Source organism: Podarcis gaigeae (genome assembly GCF_964106915.1).
Source record: "Podarcis gaigeae genome assembly, chromosome: 14".
Classification (NCBI taxonomy): Eukaryota; Metazoa; Chordata; class Lepidosauria; order Squamata; family Lacertidae; genus Podarcis; species Podarcis gaigeae.
In genome coordinates, this window is record NC_139690.1 from 40208037 (window position 1) to 40224999 (window position 16963).

General features: G+C 42.0%; 1 protein-coding gene across 5 annotated transcripts in view; it reads left to right on the forward strand.

Moving 5' to 3' along the window:
* Positions 1 to 16963, forward strand: part of VPS35L (VPS35 endosomal protein sorting factor like) — a 78949-nt gene that overhangs the window by 23788 nt on the left and 38198 nt on the right. For 3 of the 5 annotated variants that reach the window (XM_083711373.1, XM_083711371.1, XM_083711372.1), the window contains exons 10-20: positions 2759 to 2855; positions 4943 to 4990; positions 5527 to 5620; positions 6395 to 6472; positions 7604 to 7726; positions 10940 to 10986; positions 12688 to 12799; positions 13880 to 13996; positions 14703 to 14756; positions 15780 to 15860; positions 16764 to 16826. In XM_083711373.1, the coding sequence (XP_083567499.1) occupies positions 2759 to 2855; positions 4943 to 4990; positions 5527 to 5620; positions 6395 to 6472; positions 7604 to 7726; positions 10940 to 10986; positions 12688 to 12799; positions 13880 to 13996; positions 14703 to 14756; positions 15780 to 15860; positions 16764 to 16826 (914 nt within the window). Of the gene's footprint in view, positions 1 to 2758; positions 3791 to 3860; positions 4290 to 4861; positions 4991 to 5450; positions 5621 to 6394; positions 6473 to 7603; positions 7727 to 10939; positions 10987 to 12687; positions 12800 to 13879; positions 13997 to 14702; positions 14757 to 15779; positions 15861 to 16763; positions 16827 to 16963 lie in introns of all 5 variants that reach the window. The other 2 variants (XM_083711374.1, XM_083711375.1) reach the window with 2 other exon arrangements.

The window sequence follows — 16963 nt, forward strand, 5'->3', positions numbered from 1 at the left end:
CTTCCTATATTCTTAGCAATGGTATCTTTGCAATTTCCTGAACTAATAACTGATGTTCCTAATAGTGGATCCCAGTCTGAATAGTTAACAAAATATTGCTTTTGAAATAGCATAAGGGGCTGGTTTATCCTTAAAACAACATTGTAAGGCAGGCTAGGCCAAGAGAGAGAAGAATAAGGAGTTGTCCCAAGGTCTCCCAGTGAGTTTCTGGTGAAGCGGTGATTTTAACCAAGGTCTTCCTAGTCTAAGGCTTCAATCTTAACACCTAGATCAGAGCAGCAGGACTGGGTAGAGTAGTGGAGCCCCTGCTCTGTCCACATTGCTGCTGCTGAAGCAGGGGTGACAGCACAGTAGCATTGGAAGTGCCGCAGCAGAGATCATTCCATGTGTAAGCTAAGAGTTAACTCTGCTAGCGTTCAAGTAAGTTAACTGAGAAGGGAGAAATGGCTGAAGGTGTTGCTTAGCAACCAGGTACAACAGCATGATGCCTGCTGAGGTAGCATGTGCTGTGATGGGCTGTTTCCCGCTGTATGTTTAATTTTATATATCTATCCCTGCTATGTTCAAGGCCTGATGTAAGAAAGACAAAACCTTTCTATTTCTTTCTCATATTATACACTGTTTTTGTCCCCAGGATTTCTTTTCTCTCTGGGCTCCGTCTATGTTGTTGAAATGACACTGCTAACAAGCAGAACGACTGGTTTTCATGGTACAACAGAGAGGCCTAGATTGTGCCCAAGTATCCCCTCCTATCCCAGCCACCCCCCCAAAAAAAAACCCCGTTAAAGAGATTTATGTTGGCTGCTGTTGGCAGGGATACCACTGGCAGTAGCTTTTGCCCATGCATTTCGTGGATACGATGGGATGGGAACCTTCACAGTAGCCGAGAGAAAATGTCACAGTATCTTACCCCCTGCAACGTGGCAGATCAAGGATTAGGATTGATCTGCACAGTAACCGGTGCTCTAGTTTTACTCTGTTTTCACTTGGTTCCGATTGGCTGCTTTATTATTTTATTTTCTTCCCACTCCGAGAATTTTTAGGATTGTATAAAAATAGGTAAATACATCTGTAGGATACAAATAATGTCCAGCACTGAGAACCCCACACTTTAAATCCTTACTATACTGCAATAGAGCCCTGTCTGGCATATAAAGTCCTAATTCCCCAAGTTCAGCAAGGCAAAAATTTAAGCAGACAGCAAATTCTAAATATTGACTGTTATGTAACTGTTCCTTCTCCAGTGTCATATTAGTTTTATCTTGGATTCGTGGGCAGCAAAGTAAGGCTTGGAGCAGTTAAGTCTCTGCAAATTTTTGTACGCTGATGACCTAACATGCTTCAGGCCCGTAATGCCTGTTAGCTTTCAAGGCCCACTTTCCCCCCGCCTGCATTTTTAAACAATCTCTGTGGAGAAAATGTGAATAAACATTGTGAATGCGGCAAAGGCAGGAATGGTAGTTGCCCCAGTTATAATGTAATCCCATGCATGTTTGCTCAGAGTTAAATCCCATTTTATTCAGGGGCCTTTATTCCCAGGTAGGTAACTAGGGACATGAGATACCGTACTTGTTCTTTGTATATCACTATGTATCCCAGGATTGGGGAAACTTTTGGGGACCAAGGGCCACCTGCCTTATTGGGGGCCGCATGCCAGGGGTTGGCAGGGTCAGAGGCAGTAGTGGGTAGAGCAGCAAATACAAATGTCACCTGTTGTACAATGGACTAGATCCTAAATACACCCCCACCCACCCACACCCATACACACCTCTTGTTTTTAAAGTTATAGAGCATGGGAGACTAGGCTCATTCATCCACAAAGCTCACTGGGTGACTTTAGACCAGTCGCTATCTTTTTTTGCAGAATTATTTTTCATACAGGACAGCAGAGGAGTATTTCCGGCCCAGTATGCAACAGTTTTGAAAAATAATAATGAACAATTCAAACGTCTGAGGAATTATCATCTTGTGTTTATGATGCGTTGTTGGTGTTTCTGTTTGGTGCACGTAAATAAATGTTGTTCTCAGTTAATTAAAAAAGAAGTTGAACCCCTATTTCAGCTGAAGGGAATTTTGAATCAGCTGATTGGTGCTGGAAGCTGATCACAGGGAGCCCTTTCGAAGTCTGTTTGCAAGAGGAAAATGCTCTGTTTGCAGGAGGTGACTTGGATTCTAATGGCTTCTTTCAAAACGGAGCTTGGTTGGAGATTAAAGCAAGCCGCTTTAAAAGCACACTCCCAGCACCAGTGGGGCTCTCCGTCAATGGCAAACGCCTGGATGTTCCTTTGTAGCCACATCTGCACATGGGACGTCAGGTGTGTGGCAGGTGGCTGTGGTTTGTGGGGAGAGGCCTGGTGGATCAATTTGGGATCTGTACCAGGTCTAATGCTGCTCATTGACCACAGAGGTTCTTCACTGCTGCCCAGCTCTATGTGGCAGACAGTTGTCCAGATGACTTGAAATAATTATATTCGGTTGGAGTGTTGGTTGTTGCATTCATAGCCTGCTTATGGGGTCCCCATAAGTATCAGGGAGGCCACTGTGAGAACAGAGTGCCTTTGGCCCTTAGAGACGAAAAATAGGCCTTGCCTCAGTTCCAGCAGGGCTCTTCTTGTGTGTGATTTTTCTAATCAATGCTCTTGAGTGCCATCCCCCCCCCCCCGAACTATGCGAATTAAATCACTGCTAATTTTATTCAGAAACGTAATAAGGAAGCAGGTTCTTAGTTTTTAATCTTCTTTTTGTCTTGTTTTATCAGATAATTTTACTCCTGAAAGTGTGGTTGATACTGCCAAAGAAACCTGTTTAAACTGGTTCTTCAAGATTGCTTCCATTCGAGAGCTCATTCCCAGATTGTATCCTTTTCTGAAGGAGACTTTAAGATGAGGAAAACGTTATCTGGTTTGTGCTTGAATTTCTTTAAAAAATAAATCATAGTGTTGCCTTAGGTTTCTCCACATGGAAAAAAAAGGAGTATCAAAAGACCCCTTGTAGGTATTGTCCAGGGTGCCAACAGAGTTCACAGTTGAGTGTTGAAATGGAGACTAGATTTTGCCTATGGCTAAGGCTTCCTTTTTTAAAAAAAATGCGGTGGTTATCTTTTCAACAAGAAAGCAAGTTTAAAATTTATGTGTGTCACATATAACTTACATACGAAACAGCGAGCTCTTTATCCCACGAGAATGATTTGATTATTATCAGTAACTTTCTTAAGCTGTTGTGTGCGATTTTTTACTCTTTATTTTGAAGTAAAAGTAAGTCGAAAAGACTGAGTCAACTTAAATTCTGCTCAGACAAGATCCAATGAAATTAGCAGGGCTGGGGGAATCACACCTATTCATTTCAGCAGCTCTACTCTCGAGTAGGAATAGCATTGGGTACGGCCCCATGAGCTGATTTGAAGTAGTGGTTAGAGAGTTGGGCTAAGCTGAGGAGACCTGGCTTCAAATCCTTCCTCAGCCACAAAGCTCACAGAGTGAGAAGGTCACCTTCTCTCAGCCATGGCAGTGGCGCATGCCCTCTGCAGACCTCCATACCCAGAATGCATTGGTCTGAGAAGGGTCTTCTTGGGCACAGAGGCAGGGAAGAGGTGGCGGCAGCGATGGTTTCAGTGGGTGGTGGAGAAACCATCATCACTGCGACTGCTAATGTAGCAGGCAGAAAAAGATGAGGAGGGATGGGTGTATTGGGGTGAAAGAGAAGGATGGGGGGGTGAAGAATGGGGTTGGGGAGTGGCAGAGGTGCCGCCCATCTCAAGTGGTGCAATTACTTCTCTGATGCTAGCTCTGATGCTAGCTAGCATCTTTTAGTGAGCTAGCATCTTTGGAACACCTTTACCTGTCTCCTTTATAGTGAGCTAGCATCTTTGGAACACCTTTACCTGTCTCCTTAACCCAGCCCCCAGGTAAGCTGAATCAGATGGGTCTCTAGATGCCCCGCCGCACTATTGGGACTAGATCCGCTCTAAAATAGCCCCAAGTCAATAGCTGACTTCGCAGAGCCGTAAGACACTTTATTGTGAGGGAAGGTCTCAGACTGGGGTATGGCGTTAACAGCTTCCAGTCTCTGCCTAGCTGACTCCCCCAAGAGGGGCTGGTGGCACATTGGGTTAGTGCATCTGGCTGTTAACCAGAAGGTTGGTGGTTTGAGATCACCCAGGGATGGCTGTGGGCAGGAATCCTGCACTGCAGTGGGGTTGGACTAAATGGTCCTTCCAGCTGTATAATTCTGTGATTCTATGGCATTGTAGTCTGGCTGAGAGAACCAAGGTAGCAATATCAGTGAGACAAGTATAGGTTATTCAGAATTCCCTTGGCTCATAATACTGCAAAAAAATGTAAGTTTATTAATCAAAGAGAATGAATATAGGTCAGCAGTCAATGAAAGAAACATCAGATGTTGGTTGTACTGTAGCTCCTAAGACATTATTTCCCTAGATAATAGATAATGTGTCACCTGAACCTGTGGCCAAATTTAGCTATAATTGATTGAAACATATGGTTGATTTGAATATGTTATTATTGATTATGTATACCCAATGTATCAGCCCCCTGGGGGGTTTCACTGTTTGTTTTCACTGTTTGTGTTTTGGTGGTTTGTAAAAGATTAAAAATTAAAATAATAATAATGATTGATTGAAACAAGTTAACTTCAAACCATAGTTTTAAGAAGCTGATTTGTCGAAGCAAGCTATAATTAAGACGAATCACTGTTTATAGTTCAGAGGCAACGCAACACTAAACTGAAGTTCATAAAAACTGAAAGCAGAATCTTTGTTCTTCTTTGTCCATCACAGTAGAGGAGGAAAGGGGAGTTCAAAGCTCTCTGAGGTTTGCCTATGTTATGTTAAACCATGGTTTAGTTTCACGCAGGGTCTCTGTGCCTTGGATAATCCCAGTGACTTTACTGTTTTGAACTTTCCCCCCTTGACACTTTATTCCAGTTATGTGGAAGCAGCAATACTGAAGTGCAACAGATTTCTTTCCAAAACGTAAGGCTAATAATATTTGATAAATGAATATTTGATAAATGTAGGGGAGGTATGGAAATTAATTATGCCCAGAGATTTTTCTAGCTTCTACCAATGACTTAATTGAACACTGGTGGTGTCTTTTGAATTAAAAGTAGAAAAAAGATTCCTAGGATATGAAGGCTATATTGGATGTTGGCCTTGGGCATGTTTGGTGGGATTTCTGACTCTTTCTCGCCCTCCCTGCCCTTCCAACACAGGATGCTCAAGCCGTAACACAAGCTGTTGTTCTAAGCTATCTCCATTTCAAAAATGGTTTGCCAATCCGTATTGTTACATTTTAGTCTTGGGCTTTGTATTTTTTGTTTTCTACAGTGGCCTTTGGATAAACTGTCCCCTTTTACTGTCCCCTTTTGCCGAGTATTTGATGTTATCCTTGGCCAGCTGAAATCACATGTCAAATAAATTGCAGCCTTTTAAGTCGCCAAGAAGTGAAATGGTACCTGAGTGTGAAGCTAATCATAAAAAAACCCTACTTTCTCAAATCTTCTTTACAGAGGAATTTCTGAATGTCTCCCACGGCTGACCTCCATGATCCGAGGAATAGGAGATCCTTTGGTTGCTGTCTATGCTAGGGCGTATCTCTGCAGAGTAAGATTTTCTTCTTTAAAATGCGGTTTTGTTGGTTCCGTGAAAAGGTGATTCGACTAGTTTGTGTCATTTGTTTGCTTTAGTTCTTAAAATATTTATAAACCGCCCTCATAAGGTAGCATGGAGAATAACTGAACAATTAAGTGTGACACTATGCAAACAATTATAATGTTTAAAGTGCACATTATATCCCTTAAATTGAGCATTAAAAATTCATTAAGATACAATAATTAAGAAAAAGCAGGTTTGAAATAAAAAGGTATTGTGAGTCCTTTTTAAATCACTAGTGATGGGGCCATTCATTCTTCCTGGGGGAGAATAGTCCATTGATATGGAGTCACCACTGAAAAGGCCCTGTCCATAATACCAATCGACCTAGTAACTCTTATTGACAGACTAGAGAGGACCTTGGAGGGTTGATCTTAGATAATCTGGCAGACTCAGCAGAATGCCTCCAGACCAACCAGTTTTGTTGCAGTTTTCTGTAGACTAGGAAATAGCCAACTTCCTATTTCTAGGAAGTTGGCTATATATTGCATTCTTCTTCTCCATTGGCTATATATTGCATTCTTCTGCTTTCTTACAGTGCACTCACCTTGCACCATATGATTACTTCCTTGTCTGAATACTCATCTAATTTTCCTTGTGTGCCATTTTTAAGTGGATTCCCCCCCCCCCCAAAAAAATCTTGCAATAGGTATATGAATATACATGATTGTGTTGCAGTGAAAGAGTCAAAGACTAGGCTTAATTTATGTGGCTCTTTGAATGTAGGTTGGGATGGAAGTAGCTCCTCATCTGAAAGAGAACCTCAACAAGAACTTTTTTGACTTCCTCCTGACTTTTAAGCAAGTAAGTAAGAGATTCTGTAAACATTGGGAGTGTTTTTCGTGTATGTTTGCTCAATTAGCCCAGATGTGGACAGGATACGGCTTGCAAGCTGGAACTTTGCTTCCCCCACCCTGCTGTGGGCCAGCTTTAACGGACAGTCACATGATGTCAGTCACATGACATTATTTTGACATCAGTTGACAACTTGCAAAGGATTCACTGAGCCTCTTCAAGAACGCTGCGTGTGAAGGAACAATCGGGAAATGCACTTTCAGCTCCCAGTAGTTCCTTTGCAGCAGCATCATTACCTGCCCACACCTATTATCACATAGGACTTCGGGTGTGGGAAAGGTGGGTGTGATTTGGTGGGGATTGAGGAGCAAGTAATCTAGTGTTGTGTGACCTGGGAGTTCTCATAGCTGTTTGGATTTGAGATATTTCCCATTCAGAAAGCATTTCTGCTAATTTCCATTAATTCCCTTCCCTTCCACATAAGCCACCCCAAACGCTGTTACTGAAGGTTGTAGGATGCCTCTGGGATAGAATGGGTTATGGTGCAGGTGGCTGTAGCAGCAGCTTCTTCCTCCTCCTCTTCTTCTTCTTCTTCTTTATTTATTTCTACCCTGCCCATTGGCTGGGTTGCTCCAGCCACTCTGGGCAGCTCCCAACAGAATATTAAAAACCCAGTAAAATATCAAACATTAAAAACTACCCTAAGCAGGGCTGCCTTCAGATGTCTTCTAAAAGTGTGGTAGTTGTTGTTCTCTTTGACATCTGGTGGGAGGGCGTTCCACAGGGCGGGTGCCACTACTGAGAAGGCCTTCTGCCTGGTTCCCTGTAACATCACTTCTCGCGGTGAGGGAACCCCCAGAAGACCCTCGGAGCTGGACCTCAGTGTCCGAGCTGAATGTTGGGGGTGGAGACACTCCTTCAGTGGCAGGGGTGTGTGGGTGTGTGTGTCTAAGTAAAAATCAGGTGTCCCAACATGCACAAGTGAAAGCAATTTCTGTTAAAACCATCCCATCATTGGATGCAATCCTGGCGTTCTACAATTTTCCTTGAAGTCAGTGTTGAATGTTTTGACTCCTTAATGAATGCACCCTATTATTTTTTCCTACCCCCATCATGATTTATCTTTTATATTTTTAACAGATTCATGGGGATACAGTTCAGAATCAGTTGGTGGTGCAGTGTGTAGAGATCCCATTATATCTAACCCTTTATTCTCCTGCAATAGATTGGATTCTACAGTGCATCTCTTACCGGGCTGCAGAGGTAAAGATCTCTCTTTGACTGTGGAAAGATTTTAACGTTTAACCAGAACAGAGGCCTAGTACAGCATTTGAACTTTGTATAAATGGAAAACGCTCTGATATCTGAATCTGTGCTTCTTCCATGTCAGTCCAAGAAAGTGGAACTAAATCAGTGAAGTTTTCAGGTTACATAGGTGGCACCATTAGCAGGTAGAGTTCTAGTGCTGTGAATAATATGTATTGATCTGGCTTGTTCTATTCTTAAAGCTAGCTACCATCTACCACCCATGAATGTGCAGGCAAAGCTTTGTTAACGCTGTTGTTAATTAGAAAGAGCCACTAAATGTAAAATTGAAATGTGGCTTAAGAGGCACATGATTTTGTAGAATTGTTTTTAAAGTGAGAGGTTTTTAAAGAATCATTTCAAAGCACCTGGAGGCTGAATGTGATAGTTCCGCACATGAGTGCAAGATAAGTGCCAGCTTTGACAACAAGGCTTATAAATGTTGATGGAAAATTTGTAGCTTCTGAGTTCTGATGCATTTCTAGAATTTGAGGCAGCTGCTCTGCAAAATAGTGTCTGTTCCCACAAATCAGCGGCCTGACCTGGATGATCTAGTTACTGACAATTTAGCAAAGACAGACCATAGACAGCTGAACTGAAGAATGTTTGACCAATCCTTCCTGTGCCAAATTTGCAAATTTCACAAAGAAAAATGGACACATACAGACACCCATGAATGCAAAAGAAATATTATAATAATACTGTAGTAATAATAATAATAATAATAATAATAATAATAATACTACCCCAGTCAGCAAACATTAAGGATGCAGTAAACATCAGTTAAATATATAAATTAATATAAACTCTCTAGTTGTCCAATAGGCATCCACACAAAATTGGCATCCAGCTTAGAGGGTGATATATATTTATAGACTCTCCTTTCCCCTGCTTGCCTACCAGCGTTAAAAGAGCATTTGGACAAAGGTTACATCCACATCATACAGGTAAAAAAACCAACCCTCTTATACAGTCATGGACAATCCTGGGAACTGTAGTTTATTAAGGGTGCTGGGAATTGTAGCTCTGTGAGTTGAAAACCCTTAACAGACTACAGTGCCCAGGATTCTTTTGAGGGAAGCCACAACTGTTAAAAGTGGTAGAATTATACTTTAAATAAATGGTATGGATGTGACCTTAATCTCATTGACTTCAGTGGAAAGTAGTGTGCTCAGGATTGGAACATAAGCACCTACAGAAATAAACCAACATTCTTACAACAGCGTACTTATTAGTGCAGGGCCCTGGCTCAGTGGTAGAGCATCTGCATTCAGAAGGTCCCGGCATATTCCATGTAGGGCTGGGAATGTCCCCAATCCGAAATCCTGTAGAGCTACTGCCAGTCAGTGCAGGATTTCAGTTTAGTAATCTTAACACAGAACCTCTACTAAACCAGTAGTCATAATGCATCATTTGTCATGTTTTTTGTTGTTTTTACAGCTCAGCATGTTCCCTGGCAGAAACCAAGGAAACTTGTTATCCTACTTTTTGATCTTGCCAGTGTTGTTCTTCACACTACTTTCTCACCTTGGTCATGCAAATTACACTTCCTTTTATTTTTAAACTCCTATCAGCATATCGGTTATAACTTTTCTCAAAACAGTCTTAAGCAAGAATTCAATTCCTCGCGACATATTATACCATGGGCCAACGTTAAAAAACAACAAGCCAGTGGCAATGCAGCCATGTGGAAATACGAAATCTTTCACAAACTTAGACTTTGCCTCTTTGTTTTTTTACCACATCTCCCTCCCGCCTTAAATCAGATGCTTTGCAAAGAAACCTGTTTTCTTCTTCTTCCCACTGCAAAAGAATAGGAGCATGGCTACTGGGAGACCATCCTTTTGTTAAGCTGATAGCAAGGGGTGATCGATTTGATGTTCCCTGAATGAGAGCGGACAACTGGAAATCTCTGTCTTTTGGAAGGCAGATGCCCTTTAGCTAATGAGAGGGGTAGGGTAACTATGTGTGCCAGAATGAAATCAGTTTCTGGATGGATAGTCAGTGAGAGCTGTGATTTAGGAACATGGGAAGCTGCTTGACACTGGTGTATGTCAGCAGGGTGGGTGGCTGCTGTCCGTTGACATGGTGGGGTGGGTGGAGGATGGAAGGCAAGGAGACCAACACTAGGTGGAGCCAGAGGCAATAATAGACAAGGATGGAGCATTGATAAAGGTAAAGGGACACCTGACCATTAGGTCCAGTCGTGGCCGACTCTGGGGTTGCGGCGCTCATCTTGCTTTATTGGCCGAGAGAGCTGGTGTACAGCTTCCGGGTCATGTGGCCAGCATGACTAAGCCACTTCTGGCGAACCAGAGCAGCACACGGAAACGCCTTTTACCTTCCCACTGGAGCGGTACCTATTTATCTACTTGCACTTTGACGTGCTTTCGAACTGCTAGGTTGGCAGGACCTCACCCCATTGCAGGGATTCGAACTGCCAAACTTCTGATCGGCAAGTCCTAGGCTCTGTCGTTTAACCCACAGCGCCACCCGCATCCCCCTGGAGCAATGATAGGTGGAGCCAAATAATTGATTTCGTCTCTGTCCTCCTAAAAATCAGGAAAATTCTCTTAAGAGTCATGCTTTGGATTAAAATGTCATATGTTTGAGAGAGTTCCTTTAGTCTGTTAAGTAGCAAAGGATCATCAATGCAGACCACAAAATGATGCTATTTGGACCCGGGACCTGTGCAGCTGAACTCTTATAGGTTCTTCCACACAACCAGGGATCCTCATCATGTTGGGCTGCTTATTAGAAGCCTGTGTATGTTCATCTGGTCAGCCAGATTGAATGTAGTTTCCCTCTTCAGAGTTTTTGTTCAGTATTCAAAGGCCTAATAGTGCCCACTAACTTAGATGGCAGTGGTCCAGGGTAACACTCGTATAGAGGTAGTGCTATCATCTGATCTGACCTGGAGCAAATATGCTTACTTGCTTCATGTTCAGAAACAAAATGGCTGAGAGATTTGGAAGCAGAATCTTCCACAAAGGAAATATTGGTGAACTGCACCTCCTTCACTTTCCCATTGCAGGGTCACCGTTGGATATGTCTACGTCATTTGAAGTTTCAGTAATGAAAGTTATGGTTGAGTGGGGTTTTTTATGTTCCGATAATGAATGTTTTGGTTGGATGCTTAGTTTTTCATTCTCATGAACTTATCTTTGGTAGGTTTTGCTGACAGAAATGATGGAAAGATGTAAGAAGCTAGGCAACAAGTAAGTAGTGTGCTTGCAAGGCCTTTTTTGGGAACTCTGAAGGGCCCTGATCCTTACTTAAATCTACAGGAGTCCTACTGGAAGGGGCTTCATTCTGGAGCCCAGTGGAGGGGGGGAAAGACCTGCTCCTTGTCCCACAATGGAGGCGGGACAAGTTTATTCAAAACATTCCTTTTTCTTTCTCCATTGGTAGCTGAATGCTGCTATTGAGTCCTATGGGGGTGGGGTTAGGGAAGTCCTCTGCGTGGGAAAAAGTGTGGATGCGTTTATATAAAAACCTGTCATGTAAGATCAAGTTGATGGACTATGTTGAAATGGCAAAAATGACCAGAAGAATCAGAAATCTTAGTAACCTATCTTAATAACCATTGTAAACAGCTAAAAATGTTAGTGGGATTGGAATAACACTTATAGTTTAATGGTGAATTTTGGTCATAATGTAGATGCAAAAGATGTGGGTTATTATAAAATATTCAGGAGAAAAGAACTGGCAATAGGACCCACAAAGGGGAGGAGGGAAGTCCAGGAGATTCCTTGTTGATATGTTATTGTAAAATTTTAATTTGAAAAACCCAAATAAACAAATTTACACACATACACACACATACATACATACATACCGGTCAACAAACTCTGTCTGTTGTCAACCTCCTTCAGCTGGGACCTTTTGAAGTATTCGCCTTTTGTGAACATTTGTGAACGTTACAAAGGTGCCTTTGTGTTACTCCATTTGTCAGTCTTTCCCAGCCGTGCCTACTCTGATGGTCAGAAGCTCACAAGGTTCCAAAAAAACATCTTCCTCAGATCTCCTTTAGTGGGCGCTTATATATTTAATTGTTACATTCACTTGTCACTTACTGGGGGGGGGGATGTCTCAAAACTACAGGCCATTATTATTATTTTAAAAAAGCAGACAGTACTGAATCTTAAACGCATCAGAAGATAAAAAATATTAATGAAAAGGGCTCATCCTGCTATAGCATAACAAGGACATGTTCCATCCCCACCCAAAAGACGAGCACCAGTTAAGGGCAAAATGCATAGGTGAATAGGAACGTGTTCACCTGGCACCTAACGGTGGTGTCCATATCTCCAGCAAACAGCTCAGAGCCTTGAACTCGTTTCAGCTCCTTAGCTGGTATCTCATCAGCTTCCATCTCTGTTTCTGGATAGTTGCCCGAGTCAGAGGTCATGACGGCAACCAGCTGCTCTGTATACAATGTCTTAAAAACCAAACAAAACCCCCAATACAAGCACTTTTCATTTAAATAAAAGGAGCAGAAAGAGACAGGAAACTCAGGACCCACTGCCCGCCATCCAGTTTTAACTTTCTCTGAAAAGGAACTAGCAAAGTGTCTGTGGCCACAGTGACACAGATTTTTTTAAAAAATAAAAAGTAGCCAACTTGGTTCATGAAGTGGGAAGAGGCAAGGCAGTATCTGGAAAGGGGGCAACAGAACAAGACTTCTGCTAAGATCTATTGTGGAAGTGTTTTTATCCCTACTTTCCCCCCAATCTTTACTGCTTTTTATGCATGGAAGGGAAATAACAGTCATAGGATGCCGTGAATTCTCCTTGTCCAATTATTGGTTGATTTGTGCAACAATCCTGCTAGTCTGGGTGTGCCCTAATGTAAAGAATAAAATTAAAGTCCTTTTCCTTTTCTGTTATATCTTGTCTTAATCGGGATGTTTCTTCTAGCGCCTTGCTGTTGAATTCAGTCATGTCCGCCTTCAGAGCCGAATTTATTGCTGCCAGGGCTATGGATTTTATTGGCATGATTAAGGAGTGTGACGAATCTGGCTTCCCCAAGGTAATGTTCCTCCCCTCCCCTCTTGCTGTGTACCTTCTCCGCTTATGTCAGTGTCATGCTTTATAGGTGCCAGGATAATTTTGCAATAGATAAATATTTTTGTATGACACTTAATTACTGCCAGATATGATGGAAATGGTGCCGTTTTGCCATGAGGTCCTAGTCTGTGGCCCTCCAGATCATCTAATAATTTCTGAAAGTTAGCCATATTTGTTGTGGTTGGTGGGGGCAGCACAGATTTCCTTGCCCCTCATCTAGGCTATAGTGCAAGGAGGTCACATAAGTGCAAAGAGCTGCAAATCCTTGTTTGGATCATACATCCGTTTAACACCCCTTTTCCTTTGCCAGTGGCTATCTCTTGTCTTGGGAGCTAACTGATTTGCAGAAGAGATGTAATATTTTAGTCATTTTGTAGATTTAAACATATCTTGAGCAACTAAAATACTGTTTCTGATTAATTGTACAGCAGATAATAAAATCTGCAGGTGGCAAATGACGTCTTAGAAGAGGCACCTCCACTTCTGGCTCAAACAGGAGGAATGCCTCTCCAAAAAAATTGCTTCATCTAAAACAATGCTTCATCTAAAAAAAGAACGAACTTTTTGCCTTTGATGCAGAAGAATTGCCTTTGATGCAGAATTAATTTTTAAAAAATCTCATAGGCTAAGTTTTGTCCCATTTATTTCAGTGCGACAAGTCACCCGTGACTAAGTTCAACTAAGTGGCTGGATCCAACCTTAGGATTTCAATTTTAGATTCCTGTAACCTCACCTGGCTGTTGTTTAGTTGTGTCTCCATGCTTGTGTTCTCCTACTAAAGGACCGTTGCAGTTAAGGCACTGGGGATGATCTCCGTTTCCCCTACGTCTTTCTCTTCTCCACCCCAAAATCATTTTATAGCAAGCTGTGCTCCGGTTAAATTGAATGGAAATCCCTAATGTGTGGATGTGGGTGGCACCAGTGGTCCTCCAGATGTTGTTGAATTCCAGCTCCCATCATCCCCAGTCTGCAAGGATCACATTGGGTTCATCATCCCCGAACTAACAGATATCGTTGAATGGACACTCTCATATTTTCACAGCACCTTCTCTTTCGTTCTTTGGGGAGAAACTTGGCCTTAGCTGACCCTCCAGAAGGAGATCGACTTCAGATCTTAAATGAAGCCTGGAAGGTTATCACAAAGTTAAAGAGCCCACAGGTGGGTTGTTGGTAGGATATGAGTTGGGCACAGCTGTAGCCATGTACTGTTGTAATAAATATTTTGCAAGTTCTGCACGTTCCATTGTGGGAGTATTACCTGGCCCAGGAGCTCCCAAACTATGGACCACCAGTAGTCTGTGACTTTACTCCGGTCGTCTGTGGTGTGTCTGAAGAATAGTGGGAGCAGGAACTATGAATGGTAGGAGCAGCTTATGAAATATAAGTATTGACTGTTGCTATTGTCGCTTTGCTGTATTTTGTTACTTATCCTAGATTATATTGTACTCTGTGGAATTCAATTGTAATACAATGTGAGAAATAAGAGAAGGAATAAAAATGCAATTACAAATTGTACAGCAACAAGCACAGTGCATTACACTTGTTACAACAGGCAGGGAAATTGCAAAGTGGACCTCCCAATTTTCAAGCAGTCCCTGAGTAAAAATGTTTGGGGACCACTGAACTAGCCAGATTCTCTTTCCAGTATTTCAATAATTTGTTTCAAGAACAGAGCAATATAAGAACTACATTTCAGATACATTAAAGGTTTTTTAAAAAAAGAATTCAGCAAGCTGATTATTTTATCGTTGGGGACTGATTGTAGTAGTGTGTTTAGGATGGGGTGTGGAGCTTGCTTTAAAAGCTCTCTAAATACAATATGATATGCTGCTTTTAAACCATAATGTCAATTCATTGATTTTTAGGATTATATCAACTGTGCAGAAATCTGGGTGGAATATACCTGTAGACACTTCACGGTATGTGTAGATTTAAGAATGTATATGTTTTTGGTTTTAGAGTATTTGTGTATCTTTCTTGTATAAGGAGAGTACAGTCGTACCTTGGAAGTTGAACGGAACCTGTTCCGGAAGTCCATTCAACTTCCGAAACGTTCGGAAAGCAAGGCGTGGTTTCCAATTAGGAGCTGTGGAACCCACATCAGACGTTTGGGTTCCAAAGAACGTTCACAAACCAGTTTGTGGTGTTCGGGAGCCAAAACGTTCGATTCGCAAGGCATTCAACGTCCGAGGTATGACTGTAGTTTTAGCTTTTACTTCCTTAAGACTCCTGTGATTTAACAAGAGAGTGTTATGAAACTTCTGGCATTAAAAGATGTTGAAGTTTATTTTATTGAAGGTTGGACTAGATGATCCTCAGGGTCCAACTCTACAATTCTATGATTCTATGATAAAGGGATCTTTTTCTTACTTAGTGCCATACAGTGGAGCCCTTGTTTGTGTTGGAGTCAGAGATTCATGCGCACTCTCTCTAGATCTTTATGATCTAGCCATTTGGCTGTAGCCCAGTTCCTCTTTGTGATGATGACAGCATGCTGCTGGACACCGAGATAATTCTTAAGTGTGGTGCTAAGTGCTCACTTAGTGTCTCACTTCATATGAAGCTGTAATGCTACCTTACGCAGCCCTTCCCTTTTTATACCTGAGTAACAGGAGACGCAGACTGCAGGGTTTTAGCAGACCATTGCAGCAGCACACAGAGTCCCCTCAAACAAACTCTTAACTCCGTGTACCTGCGTTTTGTTGGTGTTATGGATTATGATTAAAGCTCAAATTAATTCTAGCTCATTGACCTTAAATAACAACAATTTCTCTGGATTCCAAAAGCATCCCAATACTTGGATTAGCAGTGTAGGAATAAGCCTTCTAGCTGCTTAGCTTGGTAATGTAATTGTCTTTGTTTTGTATGGTATGGTTTTGATAAACTGAATTCATGACTATTTCACTACTGTTCCCTTATGGCATTTAACTTGCCCTTTTCAGAAGCGTGAGGTCAATACAGTTTTGGCGGATGTCATCAAACACATGACTCCAGATCGGGCATTTGAAGAGGCCTACCCCCAGGTAAATGAAGAGTGCAGCCATGAGAAAAGAAAACAAAGGATTTTGTTCAGACTAAAATGTGCAGTGGGAGTTGTATCCAATGCTGGTTCTGCTCAGACGAGAGCCATTGGCATTACTTGAAATGTCTGACTTAGATTTATTAATTTCAGTGGCTCAACTTTGAGCAGGACTGTTATTTGAGAATTCTGGCTAATGTTTGATGCCAGTAAATGAAAAGTGTGTATCTGATTTAATAGGTAACTGTGAACCATGTAAGGCCAATGAGCTAAATTGAGCCCAGAGCAAATATAGAGGTAGGAGACCTGTTGATAATCTTCAGTTGTTTTAAATGATGTCAGCAAGAAGAGGAAAGTAAGAAGCAGTGGGATGTATCCAGCTAAGTTATACTCAGAGTAAACCCAATGGAATCTTATGAACCTGTGTTCATCATATCCATTAATTTCAATGAGTCTTTGAGTAGCAGTGGATACAGTCCCATGGATTTAAATGAAAGGGTAAAAGTTGGCATGAGGCTGTTGTGGGGAACCTTTGGCTCTCCAGATATCTATCTATCTATCATCTATCTATCTATCTATCTATCTATCTATCTATCATCTCAGGCATGGCCAAACTTGGCCCTCCAGGTGTTTTGAGACTACAGTTCCCATCATCCCTAACCACAGGTCCTGTTACCTAGGGATGATGGGAGTTGTAGTCCCAAGTTTGGCCATGCCTGATCTCTCTCTCTCTCCCTCTCTCTCCATCTACCCTACAATTCCCATCTCCCCTGGCCATTGGCCATACTTACTGGGGCTGAATAGAGTTGTAGTTCAACATCTGGATAGCCAAAGGTTCCCCACACTTGACAAAACAAGAACTTTCTTTACTGTGTGTGTCTTTTTTCTCCTGCTTCTTGCTCTTTAGCTCCAGTCAATAATTCAGAAGGTTATCACCTATTTCCATGACTTCGCTGTTCTCTTTTCATTGGTAAGTTTCCACACAGCTACTAGGACCACAAATCCATACAAACCTCCATCTTCTCTTGTCGGTCATTCCAGAAGAATTTGAGGGGAGCTAGAAGGCAGAGGAGCGAAAGCTGTGCCAGAACTGGAATAATGGGAATT